This window comes from Pogona vitticeps, chromosome 2, assembly GCF_051106095.1.
Source record: "Pogona vitticeps strain Pit_001003342236 chromosome 2, PviZW2.1, whole genome shotgun sequence".
NCBI lineage: Eukaryota > Metazoa > Chordata > Lepidosauria > Squamata > Agamidae > Pogona > Pogona vitticeps.
This window is the reverse complement of record NC_135784.1, coordinates 84,454,043-84,468,562: the sequence shown is the minus strand read 5'-3', so window position 1 is coordinate 84,468,562 and position 14,520 is coordinate 84,454,043. Positions and strand designations below refer to the sequence as shown.

Below are 14,520 nucleotides of genomic sequence, written 5' to 3'. Positions count from 1 at the left end.
CATTGCGGCGCCGGTGACAGTTTTCCCCGGGGGTTTGTGTGGCGCAGGCGAGCGTCTCTCTCGCTCTCTCCTCTTGCAGCAGCGCCCTTACGCGGGCGCCGGTCACAAGGCGGATGGCGGCGGCGGCGGCCGCCGAGGAAACCGCGGCCGGGTCGGAGGAGCTGGAGGCTCCTACGCGGCTGCTGCGAGCTCTCACCTGGCTCGGGCAGGAGTTCATGTCGGACTGGGAGGCCCAGGACTTACGGGCCGCCCTCTTCCAGGTCCTTTTGGTCTGGCTGCTGGTGAGCTTGCTCGGCATCCAGGTGGCCTGGCGGGTCTACGGGAACACCGTCACCGGCCTCTACTACCGGCAAGGTAGGAAGGACTCCGCCGAGGGGGGGGGAGGAGACGCTTGGTGGCCGCCTTTTTCCCCCGCGCAGCCCGGCTCGGGGATGCGTCGCCCCCCTTCCTTCCTGCTCCTCCTCCTCCTCCTCCTCCTCTCCTGGGGCGCCCACCTGGAGGCGAAGCTGCCCGTCCTGGCCCAGCGAGGCTGGCACGGCTGGAAAGGGGTAGCAGCCTTTGCCCGCTCGGTGCCCTCCGGAGGTGCCCCGTGGACGCTCCACTCCTTAGCCAGCGTGCCGCTCCTCGGAAGCCAAATCCGGGGCTGCCGGTGGCTAGCCTGGCGGCCATCGGGACGGAGGGCGGCACATGGTTGTGACAGTAAAGCCTTTCCACCCAGGAGGGCACCTGCCCCTTTTCTGCAGGCACACACCCCTGAAAGGTCCCGGAGAAAGCGAAATGCTCAGGCCGGGTCTCCCTTCGCAGATCGGCCCCTTCTCTTCCTAGGGTGTCATTTCCTAATGCTAGTTGCTGATCTATTCCTGTTATTGGACGCTGTTGATTCCGTTTGGTGGGTTCTGTTTGCTTAGTCATGCAGGGCTGTGCAGCCTGGAGAACATGGCAAAGTTGTTGTTTGCTGGCAGTCCCCTGAATATTGACTGCATCTCCTCTGTAGTCTTTACTTGCCTGCTGAACCTAGACATATGCCAGTGTTGGCTGTGGTACGTGTCCCATACTGCGCCTGCTGTTGTGACTGTTGTGTAAGTGCAAACTGTTCTTGTGGTAAGGCATCTCCAGTGATCTTTTACCCTTTTAAATGTTTTGGACTACAACTCCCATAGTGCCTTACCATCAGTCATTACTGACTTGAGAGCTGAGGTCCAAAGTATTTGTAAAGGTTCTTCAACCCAGTTTAATATGGCACCCGGATTCTGCAGCTAATTGCTGGGACTGTTTTAGACATGAGCTGTGCCTACAATTACAGATTTCACATGGCAGAGAGTTGCTGCCTCTTTCATAATGATGTTTATAGAGAATTAGAAGGTAGCATCTCCCTCCTGTCATTGCAACAGGCTGTCAGTGTAAATCAACATCTGCTGAAAATATTCTCTGAATATTTGCCTGAAATTTTAAATAGCCAATGCCAACAAACTGGAAAGATATGTTTGATTCCACACTGTACCTAAAGGCCATGCCTGAAGATGATGATGGTACTGTACATTGTTCTGTGACTTCTTAAAGGATTATATTTACATGGGTATTTCTCATCAGCTTTCTTGATATTTAATATCAGCTCCTTAGGAATGGAAGTACTTTCTGTGATGGAACATCAGTATCATGCTTTGTTAAGAACCTGCAGTCCTTAGAATGTGGACACCCGGCATTCCCTTAATCTGGATTTTAGAATTATTTTTGGAACAAGCTATGCCCTTTTCACCTTCTGCTTGCTCTGCAAAAGTGGGTCCCTAAAAGAAGGCCCCAGAAACATGAGGTGATTTTCATGTCCAGTTATTTTGTGAAGGTTTGTTACTATTCTCTTTTATTGTTGTGTACCATTGGAGAGTGTCATGTAGATGGCAGTGTCTATGGCAGTGGTCTGGGAACAGGAGTAAATTACCCCAAATGGGGTAAAAATGAAAATCCTGGGGGAAATGGGCAGAGCCTACCTTGTAGGATTTTGAGCATAACCTTGCTAGCATGTGAAATGAGTGCAATTGTACTGCAGTTGCAGCATTCTTTGGCACTGCCCTTCTTTGGGACTGGGATGTAGAGTGATCTTTTCCAATACTCTGGCTTCTGAGTTTTCCATTGATGATGATTAAAAAAAATAGCACACTGGTCTTTGATATTGGGCTGTGGCACCAGGGTGGGTGACATGACCTTTAGTCTGGTTTGTTCCTTTTTGCACACCACACAGAATGATTAAAGTGGTAGGAAACACCCCCTCCCCAACTCTGTGTTGTCTGTCTCTAGCAAGCATGTCATTGCTAGCACCATTCTGGAAGCCATTGATGATGATTAAATCCTCTGCGAGCTAGCAAAAATTTAATGCAACTTGCTAGGCACGTTGGACATCTTACTACTCCCTATACCACCCCATGGCTGGAGTGCAATGTGTTCCAGCAAAAATAGAGAACATCTTTATTAAATTTGGTGCATCCTGCTAGTTTGGTACATAGCCTGGCAGCGATTGATACTTATGATAAATGCTGCTAGTTCGGTATGCAGCCTGTGTAGATTCAATAATATTTTTAATTCAAATAATATATGATTTCCTTCTTTTCAAATCAAGGGGGTAATGTTGGCATATATAAATTTTTTGGGGGGTAAAAGTTAAAAAGGTTCCCTGACCCCTGGTCTATGGACTACCCCCCCCCGTACCGTAGGAATCAGGCAGTGTTTTTATTGTACTTAGGATGGTGCATGTTGGCTGTTAAGAGTCCTAGATTTTCTTCTTGGTCTGGGTCTGACTGGAGAATCGTGTTTGCACAATGTGGTAATTTTTTCATCACGTGCAGCATCTGTTTTGTTTCAAGACCCCACCCCATCCTTGCATTTAACTAATCACATAAAAACCTTTCCAATTCTATTTTTAGAATTTTGAACATTTGACTTCTGGATAGGCTGTAAACAGATTACTGTATATAGTACTTGGGGTGTTTCTGGAATCCTCAGAAACAGCTTGGAAGTACGTACTGTACTAATATTGGAGTAAGAGTTGTTAAATATCTCTTTTCCTGAACAAATATATTGGCATGGGATAGAGAATGACTTAAGATATATTGTGAGTTGATATTTGATACTATTAAGGATCTCACAAGGGTGCAGTAATGGAAGAAGTGCTTGTGGCATCTTTACTATTTATGTTACAAATAGTATTCAATAGGAATATTGTCTGCAGCCATAGTACACATGTTATGTACCATATGCAACCATACTACACAATAAGCACTAGCACAGCAATAAATGCAATGTCATAGTATGTAACTGATTTTGTTCCCTTTAAGCCCATTCACTATTTGTTGTAAGTCTGCTGTTGCAGACCTAAAGAAGCTCATGACTTATTGCTAATTAATTTAACCTGTGCCTGGATTTAAGCCAGTTTAATTCTACTGACTTCAGTGGGATGTTCACTTAAATCCACCTACTTCAGCATAAGTGGGCTTGTCTGATATAGACTGTAAACGTATTTCATCAGAAATGAACTTTTATCGTCTAACTTTTACTTTTCTCAGAAAATCTGAGATCAGGTTGGTTTGAGTAAGCCTTTCTAGAACAACTCTGACTATTGATTTTGAGCCAGTAGTAAGGTATATTGGATAGAGTGTCAGATGCAGGAAATGTGGGTTCTAATCATCACATGAATCATTGCATAGAAACTCGCTGGAGGGGGGGATGACAGTCATAAAATCACACCTTAAATATCTAATGTACCTTGGAAGCTGTATGGAGGTTGTCATATGTCAGGTGTGCTTCGATGGCACTTAACATACATTAAACTTAATTTCCATCAGTTACTTAATCTTCTTAGAAACAATTCAGAAAAAATAAAAGTAGCAAAGCTGGCTAAGCAAAACGTTCCTCAAGAAAATATTAAAATCTATGTTAGTGTAATACTGTACTTTTATTATAGTCACTAAGAGGTTACAAAGGATCTTGCAAGCTTTAGAATTCTTCAGAACGATTCATTGGGTATTTAAAAATTAGTTCATAATACATCTTGTCTGATGAGGAGTTCTGCAGAACTTGGAAGCTTGCACAGTATTTTGTAAAGTTTCAGTTGGTAAAAAAAAGTCAGGATCCTGTTGCATTGTGTGATCACGTAAACTAGTCACACAAATAGTAGTAGGTATTTTGTCCATTGTCCATTGCATGCTTGATTCCCTTTGATCATGCTGCTGAATGCACAGATGATTAGCCAGCAAACTCTGAAAATGACTTGCATAACTTATGCACACAGATTTTCATAACAGCATTCTTCTGGCATAGTATCTTAGCCTTTTCTTTTGGAAATTGTCGTCGCCTGTTTGTTCAGACCTTACAAACAACTGTCTTTTGATTCTGAGGGTCATATTGTGTGCTCTCTAAAAACACATCTGGCTTATATCCAGTCATAATGTTGATCTACCTAGCTTAGTACTAGCTACACTGACTGGCAGTATCCTTATCACACAAAGCTGAGCAATGCCATTAGATCAGAGTGTGCAGTTTTCTGTCCTTGGGATTCTCTGGGTCCTCACAGACTAAAAAATGGGGGAGGGAGACAAAACTGAAAGAAGATAGAAGTCCAATTTGAGTTAGAAAAAATGGGTTATTTTTGTGATTATTAAATACTCTAGGGGGATTAATTCTGTGCCCTAGGGAGCTCCTTATCTTCTACTTCAAGGACAAAGCAAAACCTAGTCAAAAATTATTCCATTAATACTTTTTGAGAGCTTGAGTGCAACCAAGCTGAGGGTGCAGACATATAGTGGAAAAGGTGCATGTGCGATCACTGGAAAGGGTGGTTTTGCAGGGAGTCGTCCCCCTTAAAGTAGCCCATCCGTCTCTTGGGGAATTGCTCCTTACTGGCCTTGCAGACAATTTCATGGTCCAGAAGGTGGAAGAGGCAACGAGGGGAGCAGCTATTTTAGATCTAATCATAACTAACAAGGCGGATCTTATTAATGAGGTTGAAGTGGTGGGAGCCTTAGCTGGGGGAGACCACACTCTCTTGGAATTTGTTATATACTGGGAAGGGGAAGCCAAGTGTAATTGCACACGCATTCTAGACTTCAAGAAAGCCAATTTTTGTAAATTTAGGGAATTATTGGCTGAAATTTCATGGACAGAGGCACTGAAGGAGAGGGGAGTTCAGGATGGAGGGGATTTTTTTTAAAGAACTGAGATACTAAAGGCAGAATCTAAGACTGTTTCAATGGTAAGAAAAGATAAAGCACAACGCGAACTTAGACTTGCTAGAGAGATTAAAAATAATAAAAAAGGATTTTTAAAGTTAGGTCAGCTGTAAAAAGGGACGTGGTGGCGCTGTTGACCAAACCGCAGAAGCCTGTGCTGCAGGGTCAGAAGACCAGCAGTCGTAAGATCGAATCCACGCGACAGAGTGAGCTCCCGTCGCTTGTCCCAGCTCCCACCAACCTAGCAGTTCGAAAGCATGCAAATGCAAGTAGATTAATAGGGACCACCTTGGTGGGAAGGTAACAGCGTTCCGTGTCTAAGTCGCACTGGCCATGTGACCACGGAAGATTGTCTTTGGACAAAACGCTGGCTCTGTGGCTTGGAAACAGGGATGAGCACCGTCCCCTAGAGTCAAACACGACTGGACAAAAATGGTCAAGGGGAACCTTTACCTTTACCTTTACCAGCTGTAAAAGGAAAAAGAAGGAAACGATAGGGTCTCTGCATGGAGATGATGGCCAGTTACTAACAGGAGGCAGGGGAAAGGCAGAACTACTCAACATCTTCTTTGCCTCAGTTTTTTCCAAAAAGGAAAATAATGCTCAACCTCAGGGATGAAGAGTAGGTGAAGTAGTGTGGGTAATATAGCACAGAATAGGTAGAGAAGTAGTATGGGATTACTTGGCTACCCTGGATAAATTTAAGTTTCCTGGGCCAGACAAATTACATCCAAGAATATTAAAAGAACTGGTAGAAGTACAGTGGTGCCCCGCATAGCGACGTTAATCCGTTCCGGATTAACCATCGCTATGAGAAAACATCGCTATACGGATAGGAAAATGCCATTGGAACGCATTAAAGATCGTTTAATGCGTTCCAATGGCTTTTACACTCACCGTAAAGCGATGTTTCCACATAATGGCAGCCATTTTCGCGCCCTCGGTAAGCGAGGGCAGGGTGCGAAAATGGCTGTGGCCACCGATCAGCTGGCCGCTGGCCGAAAATGGGGCCGGCGCTAGGGCGGGGGAAGGCTCCCATACCCTCCTCCACAGCTCAAGCCTGCTTCTTCAGCCGGCTGACCGGCCGGCGATCGGCCAGGAGGGGAAAAGAAGCCTCCTTTCCCCTCCTGCCGAGCGCGCAGGGGCGTCTGTGCCAGCGATCGGCCAGGAGGGGAAAGGAAGGCTCCTTTCCCCTCCTGCCGAGCGCTCAGGGGCTTCTCTGGCTGGCGATCGGCCAGGAGGAGAAAGGAAGGTGCCTTTCCCCTCCTGCTGAGCGCGCAGGGGCGTCTGTGCCGGCGATCGGCCAGGAGGGGAAAGGAAGGCTCCTTTCCCCTCCTGCCAAACGCCCTTCTGGCCGGCGATCGCAATCGGCCAGGAGGGGAAAAGAAGCCTCCTTTCCCCTCCTGCCGAGCGCGCAGGGGCTTCTCTGGCCGGCGATCGGCCAGGAGGGGAAAGGAAGGCTCCTTTCCCCTCCTGCCGAACGCCCGCCAACTTTTTCCCCCAGCTGACTGGCGGGAGATTTGGAAGAAGCCCCTCCAGTCAGCTGGGGGAAATGGAGCCTATGGGGAAAAATCGCAAAGTGATTTTTCCCCATAGGAAACAACGTTATGCGATCGCAAAAGCGATCACAAAATCTTCTTCGTTAAGTGAATTCCTCGTTAAACGGGGCACCCGTTAAGCGAGGCACCACTGTAATAGCAGAACCACTGGCAATAATCTTTGAGAATTCTTGGAGAACAGGGGAAGTCCCCACAGATTGGAGGAGGGCAAAAGGTGTCCCTATCTTCAAAAAGGGGGGGAAAGAAGACCCAAATAATTATCGCTCCATCAGTCTGACATCAATTTCTGGAAAGATTCTAGAGAAGATCATTAAGCAGACAGTTTGTAATTACTGTACTTATAAAGCAATGATGCCATTACTAGAAGTCAACACGGGTTTCTCAAAAACAAGTCATGCCAAACTAATTTGATCTCTTTTCTTTGATAGAGTTACAAGCCTGTTGGATGAGGGGAACGTTGTGGATGTAGCTTATCTTGATTTCAGTAAGGCCTTCGACAAGGTTCCTCACAATATTCTTGCAAAGAAGCTAGTAGAATGTGGGATAGATAGTGCTACTGTTCAGTGGATTTGTAATTGGTTGACTGACCGAATTCAAAGGGTGATCACAAATGGCTCCCCTTCGTCCTGGAAAGAGGTGACAAGTGGGGTGCCCCAGGGTTCTGTTCTGGGTCCCGTGTTATTCAATATCTTTATCAATGACATAGATGAAAGAATAGAGAGTATGTTGATTAAATCTGCAGATGATACCAAATTGGCAGGGGATGCTAATTCCCCAGAGGACAGGATTAAAATTCAAAATGACCTTGACAGATTAGAGTCTTGGGCCAAAACTAACAAAATGAATTTCAACAGGGAGAAATCTAAGGTCCTACAGCTAGGCAGAAAAAATGAACTGCACAGATATAGGACGGAAGGCACCTGGCTAGACAACAGTACCTGTGAAAGGGATCTAGGAGTCTTGGTAGCCCACAAGCTGAACACGAGTCAGCAGTGTGATTCTTGATTGTATCAATAGGAGTACAGTATCTAGATCTATTCTGCTTTGGTCAGACCTCACCTGGAGTATTGTGTCCAGTTCTGGGCACCTCAATTCAAGAAGGATGTTGGCAACCTGGAACGTGTCCAGAGGGTGACTAAAATGGTTAAATGTCTGGAAGCAGTGTCCTACGAGGAGCGGCTTAGAGAGTTGGGAATGTTGAGAGGGTACACGATAGCCATATTTAAATATGTGAAAGGATGTCATGTTGAAGAGGGGGCAGGTTTGTTTTCTAGGGCTCCAGAGGCCAGGACATGGAGCAATTTCAAACTACAGGAAAAAAAATTCCATCTGAATATTAGGAAGAACTTGTTGATGGTCAGAACTGTCTGGCAGTGGAATTTTTGTTTGTTTGTTTGGTCGTTTAGTCGTGTCCGACTCTTAGTGACCCCATGGACCAGAGTGCGCCAGGCCCTCCTGTCTTCCACTGCCTCACAGAGTTGGGTTAAATTCATGTTGGTCGCTTCAATGACACTGCCCAACCATCTCATCCTCTGTCGTCCCCTTCTCCTCCTGCCTTCACACTTTCCAAACATCAGCGTCTTTTCTAGGGAGTCTTCTCTTCTCATGACATGGCCAAAGTATTGGAGCCTCAGCTCCAGGATCTGTCCTTCCAGTGATCACTCAGGCTTGATTTTCTTTAGAATGGATAGGTTTGTTCTCCTTGCAGTCCAGGGGACTCTCAAGAGCCTCCTCCAACACCACAATTCAAAAGCATCAATTCTTTGGCGGTCAGCTTTCTTTATGGTCCAGCTCTCACTTCCGTACATCACTACAGGGAAAGCCATAGCTTAGACTATTCGGAGTTTTGTTGGCAAGGTGATGTCTCTGCTTGACTGCCTCAAAGGGTGGTGGAGGCTCCTTCTTTGGAGGTTTTTAAGCTGAGGCTGGATGGCCATCTGTTGGGAGTACAGTGGTGCCTCACATAGCGATCGCTCTGTTGAGCGATGAAATCGCTTAGCGACAGTTTTCTCGATCGCAAAAGCTATCGCTTTGCGATGGTCCCTATGGGATTTTTTCGCTTTGCGATGATTGTTGGGAAGCGATCGTGGCAAAGCGACCCTTTTTAACAGCTGATCTGTGGTTTCAAAATGGCCGCCTGCTGTTTTTCCTCGCTTAAGAGGCAGCAAAAATGGCGGCGCTATGGAGGATTTTCGCTTAAAGGTGAGGTTTTAAGCCCATATGAATGCATTAATCACTTTTTAATGCGTTTCTATGGGCTTTTAAATTTCGCTTAGCGATGTTTTCGCTTGGCAACGTTTTTTCTGGAACAGATTAACGTCGCTAAGCGAGGCACCACTGTACTTTGATGGATGTTCCTACATGGCGGGGGGGTTGGACTGGATGGCCTCAGTGGTCTCTTCCAACTCTGTGACTCTATGCTCCAGCCCAGCCCCCAAAAGTAGTAGTCTTACAGCTAAACCAAAAAGGTTCAGTTTGTGCACAAATTGGGGCTGGGTTAGAGCACAAATATGTTGTGTGATTGCCGGGAAATGGATCACTCCAAACTACATCACAAACAGTGCAAAACACAATTTGTTTCCCCATGTGATCACAACTTAAGCCAGCTAATTCCTAAAAAACAATTTCCCCTAATTTAATCCTTGATTACCATATTTTTCTGTGTATAAGACTATACTTTTGTCTAAAATCTTTAGACTAAAAATTGAAGGTTGTCTTATACACGGAAGTAAGCTGAGGAGAGAACAAAAACAACTGGAGGGGAAAGCAGGGATCAAAGCGATCCTGCATTGGATCTGCAATAGGAGAAACTTTATTTTTTTATATGGCCAATATTAGGTACAAAATCACTCTCTGTTCTTTATTTTATTTTCAAACCTGGGCAGCAACCTGCCCATAGCTTCCTCTTTCTGGACATCTTTAATAATTATTTGCCGTTAAGTCAGTTCCAATTTATAGCAACTCTCTTGAGGTTTTCTAGGTATGATGCACTCAGAAATGCACCGTCAATCCCTCCTGCTGATGCTTTGGAACTATGCCACTTGCCAAGGCTGCCCCACTGGGAGGGCACATATCCCGACATGTACATTCTCTAGGTAATCTTGGGCAGCCTCTTTCCCAAGAGGCACAATGGAAGTTCAAATGCCCCAGTCCTTGACTTTGCGTCCAGGTGCTCAAATCTATTGAGCCACACCCATCCTTCCTGGACATCTCACACTCTCTCATTTATTGTAATTCTCCTGTGTGATACAAGTTTTCAGTTTCTACCACTTTTTCTCCACTTACGCATCGTAGAGTTTTTTAGAAAGCAAAATAGTCTTGTTGTGTTACTTAGCTATCCAGGAAACTCTTTTTAGATCTATAGAAACTTCGTTGTGTTTCTTATGATCTGCCATATGCCTTACAGTTTCACGGGTATGGCCCACTTCAAGTGAAAGAAGCTCTGCATACTGTATGTTTTTAGAATCCCATTCGCCTCAAAGTTTTATAGAACAGTTTGCACTTCGGTTTATACTGAGCAATTATCAGGGCTGTGCCCAGGCCATTGCTACTACAGCTACTCAGAGTTTAAGACTGTGGCACACATCCCAGAATATCAGTCTCTTTACAGGACCCACAGTAAACGCATAACTAGAGCAGACTGCCAATATATATATATATATATAGAATCTGCTGTGTTCTTTTGATTTATAGTCCCATCTTATGCATAATTGCTAAGGAATACTGTATGTCTCATAGTGTGGACTGGGTTTTCCTCTCGGGTAATTGTATATAGTACTGCAATCAGTTAGGCTAATCAAATAACAATTTACTGATAAAAAAAGTTGCCCCTAATTAATTGGGTAGCTGCCTTTTAAAAATATAATAAAAGTACTCACAAGAGAAATGAGGTAATGGGGAATGCCCCTTCTAACAAAGCGTGTGATATGACATAGAGAAAAAAATGTGTTTTCATCTTTCAGAATTGATTGTCTTAATTGTATGCAAATACTGTATATTTGAACAGGGACGTGGTGGTGCTGCAGGCTAAACCGCAGAAGCCTTTGTGTGCTGCAGGGTCAGAAGACCAGCAGTCGTAAGATCGAATCCATGCGACGGAGTGAGCGCCCGTCGCTTGTCCCAGCTCCCGCCAACCTAGCGGTTCGAAAGCATGTAAATGCGAGTAGATAAATAGGGACCACCTCAGTGGGAAGGTAACAGCGTTCCGTGTCTAAGTCGCACTGGCCATGTGACCACGGAAGATTGTCTTTGGACAAAACGCTGGCTCTATGGCTTGGAAACGGGGATGAGCACCGCCCCCTAGAGTCGAACACGACTGGACAAAAATTGTCAAGGGGAACCTTTACCTTTACCTTTATATTTTAATAAATGAATAAACGCTTAGTTAACATTTCTTTCACTTAAGAGATCCGCAGCTTGGGAATACATCTGGACCCGGCGCTTACCATGGAAACCCAGGTGGCGTCCGTGGTCCGCTCCACCTATTTTCATCTATGGCGGATTGCCCAGCTGCGACCATATCTTGATTGGGGGGCCCTCACTACTCTAGTCCATGCGCTCGTAATCTCGAGATTAGACCATTGTAATGCACTCTATGTGGGGCTGCCTTTGAGGCTGACGCGGAAACTTCAGATGGTCCAGAATGCAGCAGCCAGGCTCCTTAGTGGGGTGAGAAAACACCAGCATATCTCCCCCACTCTGGCTGCTTTGCACTGGTTGCCCATCCGTTTCCGCGTTGACTTCAAAGTGCTAATGATCACTTATAAAGCCCTAAACGGTTTGGGACCTCAATATTTGGCAGACCGTCTTCTCCCACCCAGATCTACCCGAATCACCCGACATAGCCAGCAGGGGCGGCTGAGGGGTCTGACGCCGAGAGAGGCCCGGAAGGAAAAAACAAGAAACCGGGTCTTCTCGGCGGTGGCTCCTCGGCTGTGGAACACCCTTCCAACAGAAATTCGGCTGGCACCCTCGCTGGGTGTTTTTAAAAGCCAGTTAAAAACTTGGTTATTCAAGCAAGCCTTCCCTCCAGTCAATTAAGTCTTTCTCCTTTTTTCTTTTCTTTGCTATTCCATCTTGGTAATCCTCTCTTTAAATGAATTGTTTTAAATTGAAATTGAAATTGTAATTTTATGATTTTATATATTTTTATACTGTTTTATTTTGTAAGCCGCCCCGAGTAGACATGGTCTAGAGGGGCGGGGTAAAAATCAAACAATAATAATAAAAAAACTATCACTCTGATATCTGCAGTGAGTTAAGCCACCCACTGTGGTTTTTATAACACTACAGGTAACTTCAGCAAGAAAGGCGAGCTGCTTTCTTGATGTTTAGCTGAAATCAATGGCTGGTTGTCCCAACAAGCATCTAGAAATATACATCCCACAAAAGCTGAGGGTTTGAAAACAGTTTGGCCCAGAAAGGTTATGCTGCTGGGTTATGCTACTTGAAACAATAACAGGTGGCAACTTGTTAGACCAAGAGCTGTTTTGCATTTTTTTTGTAGGCCCTGCATAGCTGAGGAATGAATTTTGCCTGTATGCTTGCCATCGCACTTCCCCGATACTTGCTTAGACTGTTCATTTGTAATAGAATAAATTGTGAGGACACCAAAGACTCCAGACCAGTGTCATTTCTTCCAAAGGAAACAAGCAGTGCAGTCCCGTGCATTTTTTCCAGTTGAAATATATGGGACTTGCTTCCAGATAAGCAGTATATGGGAACACAGACTTTGCCTGTAAAGTTGTTCTCATCTTACCACTTTGGAAAGTTGAAATGCGAGGTTGTGATCTTATACCCAATTACCTGGAAGTAAGCCCCATTGAATTATCTCAATACTAGAAATCAGGGTCACAAAATGAAATTTGATTAGCTATCAGAAGAGGGCAGAGAAGATAATACCGTCTACTTCACTGCTACAAGATGTATTAATTGCCAGTGACTTAGATGCCATTCAATTGATTTAAGCATTATTTAAATCAATTTATAAATTCTTGGGCACAAGACGCACAGGTGAAATGGATTTATAGGGACCGTGAAGTGAGTTCCCATTTTCCCATCATTAATCGGCTGGGGCCACCACTCTGGTGTTTTCCCTGGGGTTTCTAGTGACTATCAGGATGTCAGGTAGCGTCTTGTAGACGCTTGATTTGGTAACACATTACAGGTACAGTACTTTTCTTTGTAAAAAAAAATCAAAATCTTTAAGAACAGTGTGCTCCTAAAACAGAAAGGAAATGACCCGATGTCAGTGTAATCCTGCCCGAAACTGGTTTTAATTACCAGAAATAAGTAAATTTAATTTCAGTCAAAAGTGAGCCTGGCTACTGATTTATATACCGCATGCCTTGAAGCCAATATAAAAAAGGTGGAACAGGAATCAGTTCAAATTGCCGACCACACTCTTAGTTAACCCAGCCATTAGGGAGGGATGGTGGAAGGTGCAATACAGCCCAGTCCCCAAAGGCATACACTCTCCATTTCTGTTCTGAGGGAAACACTGAAGTTATTCCTGGAGTAGAAAGTCCCCGTTCTAGGTGACTGCCTGACAATGTTCTCCCTCTTTTTGTAGGTCCTGGAGGACAGAATGGGGGAACACCAGATGGCTCCTCCTCCTTCTCAGTATGGTGAGTTATTTCCTCTGTTTGCTTTCATCTTTTCCATATGATCTAGTCAATTCTCATGAGGCGAGGGATGGTCTCCCCCTGTTCCCTCTGGCCTACTGAGCTTTTTGGTTTATTTGATTTTCTTTCTTTTTTTAATGCAGGGAAGGCTCAAGCAATGAGACTATGAAAACACATCGGGAGTGATGAGAGAAGTGACCAGGCCAGGCTTCTAATGGCTCCAGGAGCACAGAGGATACTGATGCTCGCCTGCCCAGGGGCCTTGCTCTTTCAGTGCTGAGGAAGCTGCAGTCATCGTTGCCCTTTCTCCCACCCTGTGGCCTGCCTGCTGGCCAACCGTGGTGCTCTGAGGACTGTGCTGCTCCCATCCACCTACCAAGCACTGAGTCTCAGGATTGCTCTTACTCAGGTTGGGGAAGCTGTCGGTTTCCCCTCGTCACTACTGTCTGCATTATTCTTCCTCTTGCTGTACTGCGGGTCCTTTTGCAGATTAGCCTTATGACTGCCTCTTTTCACCATCCCACCTATGATCGGCGTATCCTTCTGCAGTGGTGCTTAAAATTCCCTTTGCCTTGAACCAGCCTCGGATCAAAAAAGGAAGCAAGCCCCACCGTTGATGGGAAGATGAGTTCTTCCATTTAGCTCCAACATTGTGTGCTTAGTTTGCCCTGGTATTGGAGGCTCAGTCCAGTTAATTCAAACTCTTGATGGTGCCCTCCCTCAGTCAACCGTAGTAGTCTGTGCCAACAATGATCCTTGTGAGCTCACTTGTTTTCTAAAACAATTCGTGTCTCTAAACCCTACTCTGTGGTGCTAGTGCCCTGCAGCGGAAGGGTGAAGCTCTCTGCAGTTCAGTCGTGCTAGAGGTGTTGATGTGATATTGTGCCATCCTTCCATTGAGCCAGATGCTGCCTTTTATCTTCTGGTTAATTGTGTGTAATGTATGGACTATAAAGAAGTAATGGAAAACCAAAAATAGTCTGGACCTTATTGCAAAAGGTGGGGAATTCTGGTATGCATGAGCTCTGGTTTATTAGTAAAGGGCTAATTTACATGCTGTACTCAAAACAGATCGGACCTTATTAGCCTTACACAAATGCATGGGGTAGGTGAGACATGTCA

The 14,520-nt window shown here is 45.2% G+C and overlaps 1 protein-coding gene across 1 annotated transcript; it reads left to right on the top strand.

The window, feature by feature from the left end:
- The first annotated feature begins 7 nt into the window (after positions 1 to 7).
- TCTA (T cell leukemia translocation altered) lies at positions 8 to 14,374 on the top strand. Its single transcript, XM_020789655.3, has 3 exons — positions 8 to 354; positions 13,347 to 13,401; positions 13,542 to 14,374. Exons 1-3 carry the CDS (start codon positions 114 to 116, stop codon positions 13,582 to 13,584), a joined length of 339 nt encoding a protein of 112 aa, XP_020645314.2. The 5' UTR covers positions 8 to 113; the 3' UTR covers positions 13,585 to 14,374.
- The last annotated feature ends 146 nt before the right edge of the window (positions 14,375 to 14,520 follow it).